The sequence below is a fragment of the Egretta garzetta genome, unplaced genomic scaffold (genome assembly GCF_000687185.1).
Source record: "Egretta garzetta isolate BGI_Z169 unplaced genomic scaffold, ASM68718v1 scaffold81, whole genome shotgun sequence".
NCBI lineage: Eukaryota > Metazoa > Chordata > Aves > Pelecaniformes > Ardeidae > Egretta > Egretta garzetta.
In genome coordinates this window covers 3,881,265-3,904,529 of record NW_009258671.1, presented here as the reverse complement: position 1 = coordinate 3,904,529, position 23,265 = coordinate 3,881,265, and the positions used below count along the sequence as shown (strand labels likewise).

The following is a 23,265-nucleotide window of genomic DNA, read 5'->3' as shown; positions in this document are numbered from 1 at the left end:
GACGTACAGAAATGCTTTTACAACTACGAAATATTCGAAAGGGGCTAAGCAGCATTCCTGTGTTGTTTTGCCTGAAAGCATTCAGCCGATGGCTTACTGCTTTTCGTTTGATGGAAGTAGCTCTTTACCTTTCCTGCAGTCTTTCAGTTGATGGAGAAAGTATTTATGGAACCTCCAAAGAAACAAAGGAAAAAAAAATAATCTTTTCTTCCCTGACCCCGAATAAACCGGCAAGCTGCTGACATTGCTAGCCCAGCCTGCTCTCACAGAACCTATTTAAGAACTTCAGATGAGAGATCCACAATGGTTTCAAGTTTATACAAAAGGAGGGTCTATTTATCATCATTATCTTAATTCAATAGCAAATTACACATTCTTAAAACTGCCACCGCTCCGCTGTGTTGGATTAGCTGTGTAAACAGCAGCAAGCTGTGGTACCATCCAGCGATAACAGGCGGAGTACGGGCATGTTGGGTTCAGCACCACACCTTCATAAACTAGTTGTGATACAGCACTACAATTTGGGGGGCAGTGGCACATTCCTGCACTCTACGCTCAACTACGCCCTAAACTTATTTTATTATTGTATCAAGCTCTACATCCCACTGGCTTGCAGAGAAAGCAATGGGGAAGAGTTCAGCTGATGAAATCGTACACGCTTTCAGGCTTTTGAAGCTACAAGAAAATAACCAGTGATAATCCCCTCGTTTCAGATTTGCCCCACACCCCAAAGGTAGAAAATGCTATTCATCCTATGAGCAATACATGAGTGGCATCAACCGCAGCCTAGAGCCAACATTGCCGGGAAGAACAGGCAAGGCTGGTCCAGACCCAGGGAAGTGCTGCAAAGTCTCACTTGTGAGACCTGCTAAAATTCAGACTGCATAAAGCAGAAGAACAAATGGTAAGGAACACTTCTGCTCTTGCAGGAGGAGAAACACAGAGATCTCTTGCTAAAGATCAAGCGATTCCTTTTCTTCTAAATTTCTGAATTTTGGATCAGGCCCCAGAAGACTGAAAGACATCTTATAAATATCTTTTTCCTCTATGAAGAACTTCGGCAGAGGTTGGGAAAAACTATCCTCATGGTCATTTCTATTGGATTGTAGGAGACACTCTCTAAAAGGGCAGTGAGAGCTCTGTTGTTTGGATCATTTAAAATTCTAATGGGCAAACCAGAGAAGATAATACTGTAGAGGGCAATCAATCCCACAACAGCCCAATGTTCAAAGTATAACCAGAGAGGTTTCATCAAGAGCCACAATGGGATGAGAAATTTCTACAACTTTATTAATCAAAGAAAGTAATCTGCTGGAGAGGACTGATTTGTACCACAGCTCCTAGCAATGTTCTAATTATATTTAAAAGAACAATGAAAAACACATACACACATGGAATGTGTCATGTAGAAAAAAAAATATAAAAAATGACTAAGCACCGCAAGTCAGACTCAGTTTGTGGTCAGCTGCAAAAGTTACTTGGCTCTCTGTCATGGATAGCTGTCATAGTTTAACAAAACATTGATCTAAAAATGACAAGAACTTGGTTGCAGTCTCTTTCATAGAAGAAACATAAAACAAGAAGAGTCAAAACATATGTAGAACAGCCTGATAATGTTTGCCAGAACTCCTCCCACTACTATACAAACATGAAGCAAAACCTTGGAAGGTTTGAGAAATAAAGACGTTCTGGTATATTTGCCTACTCCCCTCTGACCCTGCTGCTCCTGCCTTGTGCTGGATCGTGGTACCAGCGCTCAGGGTGCACCTGAGACCATGCGCACGCCTCCGCTCTCAAAGGACTCCACAGTTCTTCCAGAATACTGTGAACGCTGGGCATATGGCAACGGATCCCTCCTCCCCCTCTTTGAGACATCCTTTTGGCTGGGGTATTTGGCAAACACTGACAATACTCTGAACTCCGTTAGAATTGTATTTTGGCAAGAGCTGTTCTTCCGATTGCATAATTCAAGGTTAGCAGTTTTACTGAAGCAGTCCACTCTTCACTTTCCTACTCCCCTAACCCTACCCCCATTTCCTCTGATATGAATATTTTTCCTCTCAGTCTGATGCCTCCAGAGATACAGCCAGCGTAGAACACCAGAGGAGGAATGTTCGGGCACATCTCTCCACATTCCTGTGTTTCTTATTCCCAGTGAACTGAAAGGCCAGGCGAAAAAAATGCGTTTGTAGAGTAGCTGGAGTGAGCCAAACACGGTTACATATGGCCTGCAAGGAGAAACTTGCTCGTCGGTTCCTGCACCCAAGAATGACAAATACACTGATGGACGGAGCGCCTGCTACCTTTGTGCCCTTCAGTGTCGATACGTAAAAAGAAACAGATGGTTGCCTGTTTTTGGCCTTTTTAGCATCCCATTTCCCCCCTCCCTCTCTAAGTGCAGTTTGTCCAGCTATTTACCATCCTGCTCTTCAGGAAAAATTCCCACATCTGAACTCTAAAGGTGGTATTTTCAAATAGACTCAGTTTTGATAAGCTCATTTTTATCTCGGATTGTTGAGCGGGGCCTGTCACACCATCTAATGTGGTTTGTGGTGCTGAGGCAAAGTCTTGTCTCGGCAAGCCCTGGTAAATATCAACCTTCAGACACTTACCTTGGTCAATATGCACCAAATCTTGAAGCGCTAGGCAGATTAGCTGCTAGACTATGATCCCACAATGAAAGTTCACTTCTGTTTATGACAGAAAAACATCCTTAATTATCAGACACACTGGTGTTGCCAGGTGTTATCCATTCGACATTATGATATTTTCCTTAGCTCTCCAAAAAGGTGAAGCGTCTTATCCTACATCTGACACGAGTGAAGATTTTGTAAAAGTAATCTTTCTGTGCAATTCCTCTGCCTCTTGCAAAAATAAACATCAGAATGGCTTGCATTATAAAATCTTCATCCACAGTCTTTCAAAGAAAACATGAGGTAGGTAGGCATTATGGATGACAGAGAGCTGGAAGATCTGAGAGGAACCACTGGCAGTAGTGAGAGGTGTGCCCAGAGGTTTGCACATGATGAATTATTTGCAGTCCAGGCTCTACTCCTGCATATTAATGCCATGGTACTTCAAAATAGGCACTGTGCACACTGTCTGCTTCTTAGTCCAAACCATGGTACAGTCCAGAGCGTGTTACACCTGTAACTGCTGTAAGAGAATTTCTGGCTCTTTTCCGAGGGATCTTCTATTTAGATTTAGGTTTTTCTGTGTAACAGATCACACTGCCCAAGTGTTTTGTGCTCATCGGTGAGTTTAGCTACCAAATCTCACAAAGAAAGGCAGTATTATTAACTGTGTTTAACACATGGGAAACCAAGTCACATATTAAATGACTTGCCAAAGGTTTTAGGAACTGCAACTAGCACTCCCGAATCTTATCTAAAAAGTATAACATCAAGCTTATACTTTCTTTGTGAGTGTGGAATTGGGACTCTGGCTGATGGCATGTATAACTAGGGAAAGCAAAAGAAAAGAAAAATACGAGCAGTTACAGACCCGCCGTTACAATGGACCTTGCTTAAGTAACGCTTGCAGGGCTGTAAAACTCATAAAAAGCACATGCATGAAATGATAAAATAGAGTGAGACTTTCAAATGTTGACTCAGTAATTGTTAAAACCCTTCTGGCTGCACAATTTTATAGTCTTCTACTGTACTAATGAAAAGGGAAGAAACAACAAAGAAGGGTTTTAGCCTTCCAATTATATAAACTCTGTGGACCACCAAAGAAGATGAAAGATTATTTATAATGTCACAGCAATTTATCATTTGGGAGATTTTTCTGTTGTTGTTGCATCAAAGTTGAGTATGAAGAAACAATGCATTCACCACCCCCTCAGCTCTTTCACTCTTGCTTATCTGAGATGTGTCTTTTTCATGCAATAATCCACCCACAGAACCTAAAAGCAGCATTAGAAGCAAGAAAATAAAATAACATTCTTTATTTGTGCCTCTTGCTGATTTTACGGTACTTCTTTCAGATATATTACATCCAGTCTTAATCGGGGCTACATCACTTGGTAAAGGAACCACACCTTTTGGTTTACGGTACATGTTCAAATCCAGATTGGTTCAATGCTGCCTGGAATCATTGCATCCAATTTGTAATCCATATGAAGCGCTATATGGACTCAGTAGAGAGGTGCCCTATGGGATGTTATAGGGAAAAAATTAGATAGATCAAGTAGGTCCAGACATTTAAATACTCTCCTTTCAGGAACAGACACCCAGTCACAGGGGGAATTTGTTGGAATTTGTATAGTCATTTTCTTTGCCATACGTTGTGGACGTACGTCTTTGGTTTCTAAAGGCTCTCAAGTCAGTACCTTGCAAAGCACTGGAGACAAGGCAGAGTCCACTGAAATAAAAAGAGGAAAATCCTCAATAACCTGGTGGAGGTCAGGTCCCTAAGATTTTTTTTTTTTTTAATTCCTTATACAAGAAGACATTACATCCTCTGTAAAATACATTATTTGACTTGGAGACAAGCTGATGGGATGTAGCAATTCTACAGGAAATGAGGACACTGAGGTCCTCCTTTTCTTTGGTCATGAGCTCTGAGACATACTGTAAGTCAGGATTTTTAAATGAAAACACAAGTAGGGCTGGCCCAGCCCATTACATAAAGAAGGAAAAAAAAAACCAGGAAAGCAAAAGCAAAGCAGATTGATGAGACACTGCTTCCTTTCCACAAAAGGCAAAGCAGATTGATGAGACACTGCTTCCTTTCCTTTCCTTTCCTTTTACAGTGCATAGGCATCGACCTCAACCAGATCCAGCTGTAATCCACTGATTGCAAATAGGTTAAGAGTTACATGACCCAGTTTCTCATCTAGACTGCTTTCTGGGCTGACACGTTCTGTAACTTTGCTTGAATTGTTCAGTTGCTGCGCCTTAGTTTCCCCAACTAAGCAGGATGGAGATAGTGACATTTTCCCATCACCGTGAAGAGTTTTGAGATATTAGGATGAAATCTGCCATGTAAATTGTAATGAAGGATGTCACAGCAAGTCAGAAAGAGCTGCTGCAGCTGATCAGCAAGGCAAGGGAGGGTTAATTGAGGAAGAGAGGTGGTACACCAAAAATGAAACAAGATGAAAATCACAACCCACGCAGGATATCCTGGGAAAGAGGGTCCACATACACATAAAGAGAAAGTGAGAACACAGTCTCTGCTTTCCTGGGAATTGCTTATTAAACAATGGATGACTCAACTGCGTAGCAGCGTTACAGATATATGGACTATGCTTTTCTGGTTTTCCCTAGAAGGTATTAAAATTATGAAGGCTGCTGTACCTTTCCTTACATTTCTTCCAGCCCTAATGAAGAAGTTGCCATGCTACCTGGGCTATCTCCTAAGAAAGGAACCACAGCATTTTCCCAGTCATGCAGTAAGCTCGTCTACTCCCCACCATCAGTATCAACACAAGTAAAGTTCTGCACCCCCAAAACATACTAGCGGCTGTTTGCCACACAGCTAAGTGAACACCTGCATACTAGGATGGACAGAACAAGACAGGCTGATCCCTCCGGAGACTAAGGGGACACAATTCATAGAAGAATCACGCTCAGCCTCTATTACACTGAAGAGAGGGACTGCACTGGCGCTGGTGCCCGTGAATGTGCCAAAAGCCCCAGCTATTGGAGGCACGTCATTATGTAAAAATAATAATAAAAATCTCAGGAAGTAATTAGCTCTCGTGGCTGTAGGGCACAGCTTAGAACTTAAACCTAAAGACTTGAAAAACTCAAAAGACATAACAAGAACTCCAAATCAATTGTATGGTCTTTTTTTTTCAGGAGGAAGTTGATCCATCTTTATTGGGCTTAATAAAATTTCCACTAAGGTATAAACAGCTGCAGTCCTCCCTGATCCATATTAGCCTGTAAACGTTTCCAATCTCTGCCCTCTAGAGTGAATGAAGACTTAACGTCCCATTCAGACTTCAGCATCTGCAAGGATCCAGGGTTCTTCCCTTGCCTCTTTGCCTGCTCTTCTCCTTGACCTCAATGGGAGCTTCATGCACACATCCGTGGGCAGAATTTGTCCCCCCCCTCTGTATGTTTCATTTTTTATTAGCTAACCCTGCCCATGCATCCCTGCCATAATGATGTACTAAAGACACAGACACACAAACACACTTAATTTTTCTCTGAAAAATGTATCTGGGTATTTAATAGATGATGGTCAACCAGGGGAAAAAAAAAAGGCATTATAAAATAAAGAGCTAAAGTCCTCAGGGGAATAAAAAAAAATCCTCATTGCAGAATCTCTCCCCGCCATGCGTAGGCACTTGCTAACTGAGAGTAGTGGCACTGTGACAAAAGTAGCAAAACCAAAGGCAGGCTTTACTAAAAGAAAAGGGGGGAGGGGAAGTCTTCCACTGGCCATCTGTGAAAATAAGGCATGTGGCCATTAAATGCAGAGGCTGTAAATATAAATATACACAAGCTCCACAAAGCAAATGGAAAAAAAAAATGGGGGGGGAGGGGGAAGGAAAAAGGAATAAACTTTCAGCTGAAGCAAATCAAAATGTTTAATGCTTAGTTACCAGCACTGGGCAAAAACAATTTTGATCTTTGCAGCGTGTGAGCCTGACATGTGTTTTTAATTAAATTTGAGAAAAGTTTCAGGAGAAATGACAATGGATACAGTAGCCCTGTTGAACAGAGGACTCCTTGAACGTGGATGATCCCGTTGAGCCTGCTGATGGGACTTACTGCAAGGCTGACATACCGCGTGATGGATGGGTGATGACATAATACCTGCTCGCCTTCTTGTCATGCTTTTTGAAAACTGTCTGCGCTGTGTTGATAGCATTAACAAAGAGGACTGCAACCCGCACACAAGAATTTCTGCTGGCATAGAACCTCAGTAAGACAAAATAAGGAAGAGGGTAGGGAAAAGGGTCATAAGAAGGGGCCATAGTTATTAGGATAACATGTTAATTTTTGTGTTGTGGGCCTGTACCGGTCCATTGTCTGCAAGATACTCCCCGGTCCCCACACTGTATAATAATTATTCCAAACAGAAGGATTCCTGCTCACGCTGTGAGAGAGAACAAAAATACTACACTGATCATCTTTCCTAGTGTTTTACAGGCCAGTGAGGAATAGAGGGGGCTACAAATTACAGGATGTATATTATTAGCAGTCTGCTGAACTTGCAGGGATAAGTGTGTGCGTATGTAATGTCTGCGGGTAATAGAGCCTCTGCTAGTCACTGGGAATGCTAAGGGATTTTTCCAGTAAAATACTACGGAGATTATGAAAATGGGCAGGCTCTAACTCTTACAAAGTGATGTGGTTTATGATGTTAGTACCGCACCTCTGGACTTACTTCCAGTGGGTCTCTCCCGTTTGGGAAGCCCAGCTTGCACCAGGTCCAGTTCTTCCCAGTTTCAATCATTACAAATTTCTCACTCAGGCCTGACCCATGGACTGTCAGTGTCTGCAGCAAGCATGGGGTCAGACTCTTTCACCAACCCTTCTCTTTTCTTCTCCTCCCTGCTCTTCTCCCCTCCCATTTTTTCTTGACTTTCTGGTTCAAATTTAACCATTAGGGGAAGAAAAAAAATGTTATTGAAGTACAATTCTCTACTGCAAGAGAAATTTAAATCCCATGTATTAAACCAGCTCCTCCTTATGCCTTTAGTAAGGTGAGCTCCAGTGTTTTATTTCTCAAAGACAGCAGGATCTGTGGGTTTGAGATTCTTAATATCCCCCTCCTCCCCGAGGGGAGAGCAGGGACAGAATCCATTTCGGCTCAGCAAATCACAGCAGTTTCTTAAGAGTTAACTCTGCTCTCCCCATCCATCAGGCAGCCAGCGAGGCATCAGGAAGGAATGATGGATGTAAAATTATTACAGGGCTGCCACCCGATATACTTACTGCCATTTGTAACTAACGCTGGAACTGACACACTTTTTTCATTATTAAACATCCACATTAAGTCAACATTGGTCACTGTCATTTCATGTTTGGCACTCTCTTAAGAGGAAGGGGGAGAGGTGGGGGTGGGAGTGGGGAGGATGGCGGGAGGAGAGGCGGGTGGGAATGGGAGGAAAGGCGTCCCGAATCTGGTGTTCCATAAGCATGAGTAATAAATAGGCTCTTGCTTACAATGCTGGAATAAATATTGTTACAAATAGCTCTTTAGTTTACAGCCCAGCAGACAAGTACGTGTCAGAGCCTTTTAAAAGGATGCACTCCAAGCGCTAACAGGGAGAACTTGTATCACAGGTTAAGAAACACTTCAGCACAGGAGGTGTACGTATTCGGATGCACTCATCTCCGAGAGTGCTACAGGCGCGACTGCGTCCGCACGCGTCTGAAACGCTTGTGCGGCTGCGCGTGCTCAGGCAGCTGCCCCAGCCGCCGGCGTTCGGAAACCAGTACCTGCGGTGGTACCCGTGCGCCCAGACACCCGCTCGTGTGCCCCCTTCCTCCTTTCTTTACAGGTACCAGGGCACATGCAGAATGTTTGAGCGCCTGCCTACAGTCAGAAAATCACTGGCTAGCTCAGTGCATGTTTGTGCTGTGTATCCCTGAACGAGTGCACTGTAGGCTTGTATGCATGCACACACATGCTGGCTCTCTGTGTTTGCGTATGTCTCCTTTGCAGGGGAACAGGCAGGTTTTGGGGCCGAACAAATAGACCGGAGTCCGCTTGCTGACGTTGCCCGTTGTGGTGTTTGCACTAGATGACAATCTGCGCTCTAAGGCACACGTATAAAAGGTAACATTGTTTATGTATAGTACATATCAAGCTATAATTAACTGTAGATGACAATTACAAATAAAACTATGCTCCTGGGTTTCCAAGAAACCAGAAAAACATATACACAGACTTCTCATTTATACACGGAAATGTTTCCAAGAAAAGTAATGTAAAAATATGTTTTATTGCATTTGCAATTAAAATAGGTTTTAGTAAAATCCATGTTCATCATGATGCTCATAGTTTTTACTGTAATCCCCTGAAAATCAAATCCCTCAAGATGGTCCAAGTTGGATGCCCATAAAGGGACTCACCCAAATCATCCTAGCCATTTTTAAAAATCTTTTCTCATTTATGACTCCTTTTATACAGCGCCTCTCCAATTCCACGAAATTCCTGTCTGACTACTGCCTTACAGCTGGCAGGTCCGGCTGTCCACAGGGATCAACCAATCTGGGAAGACAAGCCAGATAACGGGTCGTGTATATGTGTGGAGAAAAGCCCCAAGAGCTTTAACAGAGACTCACAAAGGTGATTTCCAGTCCCGAGCCTGCCTGGCCACCCCTGGCAGATAACCCCCTACATGTTCAGAACTGCATAGAACCTACCATCACTGGTAGGCTGTGACAGCAATTCATGCAACAAAAAACTCAATGGGTCTCAGAGGACAGCAAGTCACTACAACTGCACTGGCCACTGCAGCAAAGAAGGGAGGAAAATTGGGGATAGCCCCAGATGGGTGTTTGTTGCCTCTAAAGACTGAGATCACTCTACAGGGAGGAGAGTGATCCTTCTTCCATACATGACTATAGGCATAATGTAAATTTCTAAGCATGAGTATGTCCAGGACACATAAGTACGTTAGGCTAGCCCTCTTTTAATTCCATCCCCCACCTCAAAACCTCCCTGTCAGGAAGCAACCAGTGAGCAAACGTAATGTCCCAGAACCTCCGGGGGCTGCGTCTAAGCCCCCCAGTGGGACCCCGAGCTTCTGAAGGGAAGCCCTCAGTGGTAACACAGGAGCACCATTTCTCACAACCCACCTTCCCAATTATTTCTTCTTCTTTCCTCTGAAAACAGGGAAAACCAGAATAAAATTCCATTCAAAATGGCAATATTTGCCTTCTCAAATCCTGCTCTTAAGAAGAGAGAAAATGTTAAAGTGCTAGATCAAACAGCCACAAACTTTAGAGAAGTTGGGGTGTTTGGATCTGAACTTCACAGTCAGGGGATGGCCTAGAGCATGTATGGGGAAAGGAGAACAGGTACCTAAACTTCACAGCCTATGGCTTTTCCTCTGTTGCGTCAAATGCAAGAGACAGCTCAGGAGACCCTACAAGAAGTTAAAAAGTACAACTTCTTAACTAGTGGCTTAGGGGCTTAAGTGGTCACCCCAGTAACTCAAATGCCATTATAGTCTAGGAGACTTCAAACCGGGTTCTGTCCTTCCCTGTCTCCACTTTAAAAATAAAATAAAATAAAATAAATCAGTGCGCCCCAATAAAGTTTTGGCATTTATTGTATAAAAAACCCCAAACCCTACAGTCGCTTTAGGAAAATTTTCAATTGAGCAGACAATTTTTTCTTCCTGCTCACTTGTAAAAGAACTCCTCTCTGCCCTCCACGAGCCCACCAGGAGGCATGAATTAGAGAGGAAAATAAACTTCAACTGGGGTTGAGGGCGAGAAGTGAAAACAGAAGGGGTAAGGAGAATCCCAACAATAGGAAAGTAACAGAATAAAGTGAATGCAGATGGTTCCACTCCTGTTACTTAATCAAAAGGCTGTGCAGAGTCACTAGAGCCAGCATAAAGTCATGTGTTAGAACAACAGCTGATCTGTATTAAAGAAGATTAACTCGCAATGCCATGGTGGAGGGCCTGGGATTATTTTATGTACTTCCATTGCCGAACAAGCCGTCAGCACAATTACTGCCCTCCGATGTGAATGACTGATCTGTAACCACAGCTAAACAGCATGCTGCTTAGGGGCCTGGGTGCTTCATGAAGATGAATTTCCATACCATCAAAGTGCTTTTAATGGGCTTCCTGATCCAACCACAAGGCCTGCTTTGCAAGTATATAGAACTCAGGATGAAGGCTTCCTGTCCAAAAGGATTTGGTCGGTTGTCACTTGACAATTCCCAGCCAGCACAAGGGAGGAGAGGGGGGAGATAGGTAGAGTTGTCTCTGCTTTGGAGGATTAAAAAAAAAAAAAAAAAAAAAAAAAAAAAGGGTACAGATGCTTTCTGAATGCAACCAACTGCTGTATCCACAGCTGAATTCAATGCGCTTAACAAATAACGGCAATTTAGCTATGCTTGCGAGGAATAGCTTGAGTCACTTTGCATTAGCATCTGGCTGAGTGTTAAAGTCATTTCTACACGGGGAGCAGAGAAAAGAAATTTCTGCTCCGAGCATCCTTTCAAGAATGCTTAAATATTTGAATATAAATTCCTTTGTGCTTGTGATCACTTCTTCTTATATCTGACACTCTGCTTTTCCCTTTTCCCTTCTGGTACTCTTCTATGTGAAATGCTGTAAACATGCTCCATCCCTCTTTCTTTCTCTCTCCCCATACCAGCGCTCTTATTCTTCGAAGAGAGATTGTACGTACTGCCAGATACCTATTACACTGACCTCTTTTTTTCCTTCCCCTTCCTCTCAAGAAAGTGCATGAAATTGGAGTCATTTCTACATCACTTACACCCAGGATAGGCAGATGAAAAAAGTACAGTAGTGAGAGACTCTCATGTACATTTAACATTCATTACCCAGACTGCTGGCTTCTCACAGCTTATTGATCAAACTCCATCTAAAAACAGGGAAAATGGAAAGCTATCCAAATTAGCAATCTGCTCATTCTGGACAATATTGTTTGACTCACAAGCTTCCTAGGATGACTGACTTTCAAGTTTCTGCTAAATAGCTGATCATTTTTATTCATTCCATTTATCTGGCTATCCCAGTGATTCACACAAGGCCTTACAGTGAAAAGTCACTAGAAGCGGTTTCAAAAAAAAATATTCAGTTTACACCAAATGCAGCAACGGCCATCTCCATTGTACTGCAGGATGAAGGCTGTATCATCTCAGAAAATACTGCAAGGGAAGAGAGAAACTGAGGAAAAAGTCTTGTTAAGCATCTGGCGTTGAGACGCAGACAAGAGTTTGGATGTCTATCCTGGGTGGCAGTAAGGACAGCTCAGTATAAATGTGGCAGCAAGGACTAGCAGGTCTATTTATCCTCTGTAAGCTAGGGCAGGGCACGGAAAGGCATCAGGTATTTCCAGATAAAAGCACCAAATCACAACCGCTTTGACACACGCGGTGGTTACCTACAAATATTACTGGAGAATATTCACTTTGTCGCTATTCTGTTATAGCACGACTTCACAGGCCAGTTCAAAAGCAGAACGTGGTAAGGCCCCTACGTTCTGCTGCTTCTAAGTTTCACTGCAAATACTCGGTGCAGTTTGTGTTGTCAATTCTCCATTTTTTCAATTTGGTTAAGTCATCTAACGCGACGTGACAGTGCTACATTGCAATGGTCACAAAATATCATATGTGACAACTTCAGAAGGCTAAATACCCAGAAGCTGAGCCTGAGTATCAGCAAAGCTTATGTTCCTAAAAGAAGCTTGAATATTTTCAAATCCAGCTCATCTCACAAACACATGTAAGCATTTCCATAAAGCAAGATTTCCACTTAGATCCAGAGATTTCCAAGATCACCTTCTCATAATACACGTTGACAGGCTGCGACAGAGAATTAGTGGCCTCCAAAGTTCTCGTGAGGGCTTTAACTACCTCTGCCTCCACTCCCCTCTCCCCCAAGCGTCTCCAGGGCTCGCTCTCATGTCAGCTTTTGGTTGCAGTTTTCAGATTACCTTTCACTTTTCCTGAAAGAAGCAACTGTTCTGTTTAAAAACGGGGAAGAAGAAAACAGAGCAAGAAAAAGGAGGGGGGGAAAAGGAGGAAGCAGCTATGTATCTATAAGAAGAGCCGCGTGCCATCCCTGACCCTTTGCAAAGGGAGTCTCGGAAACTCACCTTTTCTGTCCTGCAGTTATTGAGACCCAGGCTGTTCACTACGGCCACCTTCCCGTCCAGCACCTGTTGTTCCCTCCGAAGCTGCTCCTTCATCTGTCGGGCCTCCTGGATTGCCTTGGTAACAGCATCGTGGTCATTTAAATAACCTGACGACGTGATAGAAGAAAGGATATCTTAAAAAAAGAAAGTTACAAGAAAACACTTTAGCTTTCACGGATGAAACGCACCGGTAGTTAATAATGATAAATGACAAAGAGTTAAAAGGTAATGCCCAGAAACCCGTCCGTGCTTTGTAATTCTGTTACTGCTATGAGAGAGCCACCTGGATAGAAAGCATGCGAAACCTCGGTGCCAAAATCATCGTCCTGATATTTGATCCCATTAGTTTCAATATTTCCCTGACACTGCAGAGGTTAGCCCTGCGGTTTGTATGCAGCAGGATGTAACCGGATAAGAGTTAGAGGAAGCTTTGATCACGCAGCAATCCCGACCTCTTAAAAATAGACCATTTCATTCTTCCCCTTCTTAAAACTAGCGAGTACATTAAAATAAACCACAGGTGGCGGTGGTTTGCTATAGATATGAAATGCATAATGGCTGGGAAGAGAAACCTCATCCACTGAATGCTCCCCACCACCACCTGTCATTCAGAAATGTATAAGAAACCACAGCTACACGGACCTATATTCCCACTCCTATTCACGCTGCTAATAGTAGGTCAAATGTCCACTGTTTGCTGCAAATTCACAGCCTAGGGCTTAGCCTTAGTAGTCGCTGAATTATTTCCTTTTAAAATGTTACAAGCATCACCGGCACAGCTAATAGTATTTAATTTTAAATGTGACACTTTGTCATTTTTTTTCCTTTCGCGTACTGTAGATTATACTTATTATGATCTGCATGTGATTTGTAGGATAGAATACTGATGGGAGACTCCAAGCCCCAGTCTATTTTTCAAACATTAAAGGAGAGGCTAATATCTATCAATCTCCCTCCCCCTCTCCACATCCCCACACGCGCGCGCACGCACACACTTCTTTCTGTCTTTTAACTAGGGCATAAAAACGGCATAAAATGAATCTGTAATATGAAATTGCCCAGAAAAGGGACTTCTGTTTGTGACATGAGGCTAAATCTAACCAGATCCATTGGTGAATTGTGACAGATGGAGGGACTGTGAGACAGAAGGCAGGCACTAATCACACACAAAATGACCGGCTTGCCTCAACATGTTCCATGGATTCCAGCAAACTTTACACCCTAATCCATTTTTAGAACAAAAAACATCTGGGCCATAAATCCTCTAATCTGCCAAAACACGCTATTAAATCCCATGATTTGTTGAAAAACACTAAGATTAAAGAAAGGAAATATAAAATGGCTAACTGCCGTGTTAGGAAAGTGTTATTAATACTCTTTCTTTGTCTCAATTATGAATGTTCTGTTCCTAAAGAGCCTTGTCTAATCATGTCAGATTACACATCCTTGTTGTATTGCTAGACTCTTCTATCTGATCCGCCGATTGCCAAAAAACGTAGGACATCATTGTCTTGCTGCTTGCAACATTTCAGGGGAAGAAGCTGATGTCAGATTAGTTCAGTGCTGCGCCACTGTCAGGATTTTAGTTTGGTTTGGGGTTTTGTTGTTGGGTTTTTTTCAGACTCCAGACGGAATGGGACTGGTATCCCCGTCTTCCCTAGCGTGCAAAAACTAGAGAGAAAAGCTTCTGTGTGGTTTGCCTGTTGTTAATTGGGCTAACAGCTAGCTTTTGGCTAAATACCCAGGAACCTGGAGAGTTTTAGATGAAATAACTCGATCCACATTGCTTTTATCAAATGACCCGGTTCAGTAATTCCCAGCCAATGGAATTCCAGTAATTCCAGCCTTCCCAGCGTAAGGAAGGGTATGACCTGCACCAGCACAGCGCTACCAGCTGATTTCTTCTATTTTTTACCTCCGTTTTATCAACTTCCTTGGTTTCTTCCCCACTTCGCATCTGTTACTGATCAAGCTTGCATGTAGTCAGAATAAATTAAAAAGGAAGCAAACAAACAAACAAACAAACAGTAGTATTACTGCTGGTTGTGCTCTTGATTAGGCTAGGTATAATACTTTCAATCTGTAATACAGCTGAATTTGCCTAGGAACTGGAATTCATGCCCTTCTCCAGACTATTTGGCTTTTCCTGAATACTGCTATCTTTGAGACAGTTTGGCACATGACAGTGAATAAAAGCAAGCACTCCTTATGTTTTTCAGTAGCTGCCAAGATGCTGGTGTGCAGGGAAATGATTAATATAGAAGCGAGTTGAATGTAAATTATTGTTGTTTAGGGTAGGTGGTGAATTATTGACAGAGAGGGGAACTGCATTACATAAAATGCACTTGGTTACAAGGATTGCCAAACTAGCATAGAGATGTTGAAGATAATGGCAAAGGGCAGAGAGAAGTTGTTTCTGTTTTTAGTACACGGACATATGCCTGTTCCCAAAAAGAAATGCTTGGATTTAAAGTCATACATGAAGCCACGGCATTTGTGATGGCTCAGTCTGCAGCATAATTTATACGCGATAAGGATAGCTCTAGAAAAGGACTGCGTATCCGTATGCCCAAATGCAGCCACATTCTTCATCACAGGAGGCTGGAAGTTTACGTCCTCCAAAGACAACTGAACAGTACATGAGCGTTCCTCCACGCCACGGGAACCCAGCAGCCTGAGGAATTGCTTTCAGAGAACGGTTTTCATTTTAAGTTAGTGGCAGTGGAAAAGTGGCGGCTCAGCTGCAATCCAGCCAGGTGGGGTATGCCCACCTAGGACGGACAACTTGTGCCTTGCATTGACAGCTCCAATCATTCAAATGGTGGAAGTAACTGTCTGGCAAATGACTGCATGCTTCTGGGCGACCTTTCCTGGAGGGATCCATCTCTCAAGATAAAAAAGTAATCTGGTTTCTCTACCGTTTTCAGGGACCTTAGTCCCTTTGCTAAAAATGCTATCAAAATATTCTTGTGGCGCAGCTCCTACTGGAGGGTGACTTGAAATTGTATGCATGCTTTTTTAAGATCACCAAATGGTTTTAACGGGGTAATGAGTTTTACTTGCCGTAATGTTGGTTGGATCTGACCTAGCAGTGAACAGAAAAAGACTCTGTAGAGTGTTCACACGCCTTTCGCTCTTCTAGTCCTCCATTAAAGGAGAGACCTTTGTTAGATGTAGGCTGTGGCTGTCCAGCTCCTGCACCACAGTTAAAGACTGCTTATCTTATATATACAGTATGCACAGTGATACTGCTCAGCAACCTCAAAAAGTCACTTTCTATATTTGTAGCTGAGAGATATACAGCAGTGAACTCTATGTCATTAACAATAACTTAAGTATGTTATCTTTTGCTCCACAGTTTTCCATGGTTTATTAATGGTATAACACATTAATTCTTCTTACAAGAGTGACCTTTAAAGCTCCATTCAGCCTCACAGCTTTTATCCAATTACATTATCACTCATTACAGGTACAGCGTTTCAAAATCTGCATTTTGTTAAAAGAAGTAAATTGCGGGGGTCTCAAACCTATGAAAAATATCAGGTGTGCAGGGAAAGAAGATTGGAGAGGAGAGAACAGGAGATGTCCTGCCACTGAGATGCAGGTCAGATGCTTAACTCCACATCTAACATCTAAATGTGATGCTCACTCTACTAAGGACAAAAAAAGTAATGGGAAAAAATTGAAACTCGATGCACTGTACACGGAGAGCAGTAGGGCCAAGCAAATTAAAGATGAAATAGATTATTACCTACCACAGTTAAAGAGTGTAGGGCTAATAATAATAATAAATGCATTAACAATTAACAATGTGATATTTACAAAATATTTATATAATTGTAAGATACCATATAAATGGTATACCATGGCCAAATAAAGTTACTTTCTTTTCTAGAAGGCGTAGAAGCATATTTTCTGTCTGATATACCTAACCATCATCAAGATTAGCAATGATCATGTGTGCACAGTGGGAGAGTAATACACTGGGAGCTGGATCGGTTTTGAACTTTGGACATAACTATGGGTCTTCCTGGTGTCTATGTAGGTAGAATATAGACAACAGAGAGCCTGGGAGAGACCCAGAGAGACACAAAAAAATTTACAACATAGCACTGAAGTATCACAGAAGCAGCTTCTTTTGTTCTTTGCGCCATCTCTGAAAGTGGCCAGCAGGAGATGTTTTAGGAGTAACACATGGTAGCAAAGGTACAACAATCTACCTCACTAAATTCCCTAAATGGACCTTGATTTACATCCTGTAATCTTAACTCAGCTTACATTCAATCATTTCATGGAATGAAATGTTTCAGTTAGAACGACAAAGAATGGGGGGTTGTAGACATTTTACTTATAGACACAAAGAACAGTCTCTTTAACACATCAGACTTGTAAAATCACCACTAGGACTGTCATTATTTAGATGGTCTTCAGGCAAAGAGGTAATGTTGACAGGAGGAAGTATTAACACTATTTTGTGGAACAATGTTAAAGTCAAGACTTTTTGCAAGATACAACATCAAACTTGTTTTTTTGAATGAACCTGGTGATTGTTTTGCTTATTACACGAAGGTAAAATAAAAATAATGCTCCATGCAGCTTTTTAGTGGACTAAGGATTAAACCTGTAATTTTGCAAAGATGTATTTGCATATGTAGACTTTTAACTTAAAGGGATTTTTTTTGAAGTTTATTCATCACTTTTAGATGACACAGTACAATATCATGGGTCTTTAGTGCCCACCATTACACAGGTCACTGTCTTTAATGTATGCCATTAAACAAACAGCATTTATTAACTTATTGATCAAGCAATATCTGAAATAACACAGGTCTCTGTTTTACAAGCCTGTAAAAGTTCAGATACTCCTCCTGATGTGATAAGTCTGTCAAGTTTTTTTACTGACATCAACAAATGTAGTATTACGGTCAACCCGTGACAGCTCACAGACCACTGGCTGGCACTGGCTGATCAATGCCCACTTTCCAATACCATCCATTAATCGTTATAAGGAGGGACAAATGAAACTGAGCTTACCTATTGTGTTAGCTCTGGCTGAAGGACTAGCTAATGTTGCTGGCACAGAGGATTTTAGTGCACTGGCCCCACTATTTATTCTCAGAGTTGGCATATGAGGAGAGGTGGGTGATGTGGGAGACTTGCCATCAGATGTCTTGGGTTTGGCTGAAAGGTTCAGAGGCTGGGCCACATCATCCTACGAGGAGCAGAAGAGAAAAGAATGTTATTAAAAATCTGCTGTTGGCACACCACCGTCCAAGCAAAGACAGTTGTTTGCAACTCATACGAACTTCTAAACCTGAAAGGTTGCATGATACATATTAAGATCAAATGTGATACCACCTTGTCATTTCAGCATGGAACTGAGATGACTGATAAACTGGAAAATTAGCATGACATGATCGGAGAACATCCTCCATTTGCACTTGGTATGCAAGAATTGTCTCTGAAGAAATTATTCACATCAACAAGATATATGCTTCTGTGATGAAAATGACGAGCATTTTTAGTTTATAATCTATTGTTATTTTAACTTGATACGGATGAATTAAATAAGAACTGAAGAGCATTTTCACTTAAAATTCAACCACCACCACCCAAATTGGGCAAACGTGTTTGAGTGAATGGGTTTTCATTTGAGTTCTTTTGTTGGTCTTTTTTCTTTTTTCTATGTTTAAAATTGTGCTTTCCTCTGAACTTCCCAGGCTTAGAATTCCAAGCACAAAAATGTCATAGGAAATAAATGCTTCTCTTCCACCACAATAAAAAAGCAGGAAGAACCTGCCCTTTCTTTCCACAAAATTTGAAACAATAACCTGGATAATTCTGCGTAAGCCCCCACAATTTTTACAACTTCTGTGGAGCTGGACTTCAAGATTCCAGTAATTACTATTATGCAAAAATAGAAAAATTGGGTGACAATTTTTGCAGGGTAACTGGAATTGTTCCTAAACCTGGCTTGATTACACAGAGTAACAGACAGTGCTATAAAACACATTAGAATTCTAAGTCATGTATTTTTGTTCGACCAAAATAAAGTACAATAAGGTAAAAATAAAACAGGAAAAAGCTTTTCAGCAAGGCGGATATTTTAGAAGTGATTTTAACTGACTTTTAAATAACCAGAACTAATGGATATGGTATTAGATCCACCCATCACGCATTAGCTTAGCTTTCCTCTGACGCCGTGACTTAGGAAAGCCATCCTTTAGCTCTGGGAAGTGTTACACCACACCATTGGGTTTCGGCTCTGGGCACTCAAGCAGCTGATCCTGATCTCCCCAGGTTGTAAGTACATTCCCTGTTACAGCGTTATTCCTAACTTACAGCAATGCAAAGCTGACTGGAATTAGACCCATACTGTTTGAGTGTTTTCCTGTTACCGCTAAGGTATCTGTAACTACTATCAGATAGTACTGATTCTTTTCCACAGAGGGTGGTGCGGTGCAGTAAAGAAAGCATTTTATAGTTGCCTATAGCTTCCGGAGGTATGATGTAGATGTATGTCTCCGAACACAGAACAATTCTGCAAAGCACTGTCATACAACTTTTCCATTACCTTAAAGAAGCAAGCTCTGAGCAAAGCACTTTTGTTGTATTTTATTATTTCCACGCTTTTGTAATAGTCATGGTTAAAAATAAAGTAAAGCTTAGCAAAGAAATATATCAGGGACATCGTGGACAAAGCTGTCATCCTTAAAGTGGTATTTAAGCCATCCTAGATGCAACCTGTGCATCAAATAAAGGGGAAAAAATCAATGCATAAAATGGACATAGGGGCCTATATTCTGCATTCTTAGAAGTGATTTAGGCACTTAGATGGCAGAGTTCTTAAGCCTCGGGGTTAAAAATGTCACCCAGTTCAACCCCCATTTGACATTTTAAGAAAGTATTCGTTAATTTACAGAAATACAAATCCATCTGTATTAGAAAAAAACCAGATTAACATGTTAGCCAAATGGGACTTGCTCTGCTGTTCCGCCGATTTCAATTTAAAAAAAAAAATCCCTCAACGGTGCAACCGTAATGTTGCAAAATCAGTATTGAGATAGTCGCTTGAAAGTGTAAGTACAAACTAGCCCACAGACCAACCAAACACCGCGACCCTGTGCCAGACAAGGATCCCTGAAGAGCGAAGTCATCTGTTTGGAAGACAGTATCAGAAGTGATGCAAACCTGCCCACAGACTTGTCTCGGTTCAACCCAAGAGAGGTTGGTTTCCATGTATATTCAGTTCTTATAAGTCTGAACAAAAGGGGCTGATTAGGATCAGATATGGCAGGCAAAGGCGCAGTGTGCTCTCTGGCCACTGGAAATCTGACCGAGAGCAGCACTTTGGTTCAGAGGGAGCAGCAACCAGGCCCTGATGGGAACGGCTCTCCCTCGCTGCAAAGCCAGCTTGGATTCCAACCTGCATCCTTGTGCTGAACGGTTTTTTTCAGTCTTGTCCTTTTGACTCAATCCCTCAGCTATCCTGTCCCTATAAAGTTTATTTCCTTCCCTTCTCTCACTCCTTCTCCCTTTCCTCAGTTCTTCTATTCCTTTTTTTTTTAGCCTGGTGTGAAGGCAAGGTCTTGTGCAAGTCCACTACAGAACAGTGGGTTTGGTCTCATTTAATGCAAGTTAGAAATGGGGGAGGTGGTTTTTTCCATCGTAGACATCCAGCAATGAAGCTGTCTGCGCTGTAATTATTCTTGGTAGTAAGAACACTCTTCTTCATTCAAGTCAGCACAGCCTTCTCTGGAGCCAAGAAGTATAAGGCCTTGTGGAAATAATAGAAGTCGACAGTTCCAGAGCTGATAAATGTCATTCCAAATTGCCCCTTCATTCACTTTCATTGTGTGTTCAGGCTAACGGTAAATTAATCGGAGGTCACAGAAGCTTGGTTCTCATAAAGGAGGATACGTAAACAATTTTCAGCTATTATATGTATTTACAAAATGATTGATACTACTTCGCTGTTTGATCTTCATAACAGTTTTACTTCTGTTATTTCAAAGAGCATTCTCAAATCCTCACTGGAAGTCAAATACATTAAAAATTCAGTCAGAGAGTTTAGAAATCCTACGTTGGATCATGACTTGATAATAATTTAAGTAATTTCCTTTACCACAGTGGACCTACACTGATTTATTCCATGGGACTCTAAAAAATATCTGGGAGACAGGTAATAATATACAATTGTGTTAAGTGTGAAGATGACTGTTAGGCTTTTCTCAGTGAGCCATTTTACTCTTTCTCCTATCCGCAGCCGTAAATTCAAAATTCTCTGCTCTTCCAGTTTAAATCAAGAACTGTGCTCTCTTCATTATTGATTTGCACCTGCGTAATCACAAGAAGAATTACGTGTTGGCTTACCTTTATTTTTACCTATAAAATCTCCCAGCTAACGTTCTGCCACATTATAGATTAGCAGGCTTCACTCTCAGTTTTATCAAGGCTGTGTATAAGTGCAGCCTGACAGCTAGGGCAAATAAGAGTAATAAAAAGAAAAAAATAGAGGTAGCATATTCACTCCAGGCAGACGGTATCTTCCAAGAGCCAGGAGACTTGATTTTATACAGTGGGATCACAGAATCTAGAACTACTCCCTGTGTTCAGTTTTTATTAGAGAAAGCTCAGTATTGATTGGTCCCTGCCTTTTTTTGACAAGCAGTTATTCTAAGATGCCCTTGATAAGGGGTTTTTTTCAAGTCAGTATTTTTTAAAGAGTTAAACAAAGTCAAACATTTATTTATGTATCAGCCAAAACGATTAATGCTTAGACCAGAGGACGTTAAGACCCAAAAGGCTTGTAATAATATAAACACAGATGTGATGAAAGTAAAATATCATCTTGAGTAAAGGTTATGAAATGTTTCCTTTAAAGTAGCGCATTTGTCTAACCAAACAAAACACACACAAAAAAAATAAATGTAGAGAATAAAGCATAAGCGAAAACACACGACGGAGGGCTAATAAAATGAAGTACCCACAGCAAGAGCAAAGCATTGGTAAAGAGATTCCCATCCCCTGTATCACAGCAGTGTCAGAATAGTCGCTATTTTAGGGAGAGCTGGTGGTTGCTTCCCAGCATAGGAAGACTGTCACTAACCAAAACTTTGGAGCTTGGGGAACTTTAAGTTCTCAATTTGCTCTAGATTTTTTTTCCCCAGCTGATCTCTAGATATGAGAGGGAAGAAAGAAGAACCCTTTATCTACACCAGAATGCGGGGTTAACCAAAATATTCGAGAGCTGTATTTTGTAGCTTCACTCAACCTGGATTTGTATAACTTTGAGCTTTTGTATTTAAGCATCAGACACTGGAAATCTCCAAATATAAGCGCCTGACAAGCAACATTTAAATAGAAATACTGCTGAATACTTGAGTGTGCATCATACTGCTTTTATAAGGTTTGTATGGTCCTTTGAAAAGGTAAAATGCTAGGTAAACACAAAGCGCTTATTAATATAGGACGAAAAAATGAAACGGGGAGAAAAGGAAAGGGTTTGGTCACAGTCATATGGTAATGTAGCGACAGAGTTTCAGACAGACCCAGGAATTCTAACTTGCAGTCACCTATGTTGCAAATAGTTGGCTGAAATGGTGTCTTTTCTAATCTTTCAATCATGCTGTCTCTATTTACTTCCTCCGAAGATAAAAGGTTAATTTATCTCTATGGAGAATGGATATGGAATAAAATCTGGTTTTGACAGTCTCTCTAAACCGTTTATTAAAAATGGCACTACTTCAACACCAAGAGCTGAATAAAAATCTGATAGCCCGGATGAATGAACCAGTCTCAGAGGAAGAGAAATAGGGTGGTGGTGGGGAAGAACCCAGACGATTCATTTGGATTCCATAATCTCACTTCTTTTCACATATTTTAAAGATTAGTATACTATTAAAATACAGTTACTGAATTATTGTACTGTCATTTAAATCCAAGTGCTGTATTCCACTGTGGCACACGCTGAAGGTCCAGGCTGCACGGTTTATTACAAAATCATGAACTACTGTGTGTATCATCTGACTGGCAACACAAATGTGCTTAAATGACCTGGCATAAGCACAGCCTAGCATGCTCTGCTAAAGAGGCTTTTCATGACCTCTGGGAACACATTCGCCACATCTTGCTGCCTATTTAAATGACCTTGACAGTACAAATCACAGCCAAATGAGTTAGAAATAAGAAGCCAGAGAGGGTTTTTTCCAAAAGAATGCCTCTGCCACCTCACCAGAAACGAAGCCTCATTCCTCCACCCTGGTTCTGTTCCGTGGAGATCTTCGTTTCACCAGATACACAAAATATGGAGCACTTACTGGCACGTCTGGGGCAGAAGACAATGATGCTATTGTTGCCCACTGAATAACGAATGCAGCCAGTCAGTGGCTTATCCATTCAGTCTCTTTGCTCATCCAGAAATGTCTAACCAAAATATACCAGAAACTGA

At 41.5% G+C, this 23,265-nt stretch overlaps 1 protein-coding gene across 2 annotated transcripts in view; it reads right to left on the bottom strand.

Moving 5' to 3' along the window:
- SOX5 (SRY-box transcription factor 5) overlaps window positions 1-23,265 on the bottom strand; it is a 263,656-nt gene that overhangs the window by 14,299 nt on the left and 226,092 nt on the right. Inside the window, exons 10-11 of one of the 2 annotated variants that reach the window (XM_035888537.1) lie at window positions 17,850-18,027; window positions 12,777-12,922 (exon numbers count right to left, since the gene is read on the bottom strand). The exons of the other annotated variant lie outside the window; for it this stretch is intronic. Of the exons in view, the coding sequence (XP_035744430.1) occupies window positions 12,777-12,922; window positions 17,850-18,027 (324 nt within the window). The remainder of the gene's footprint in view (window positions 1-12,776; window positions 12,923-17,849; window positions 18,028-23,265) is intronic. 2 annotated transcript variants of the gene reach the window in all.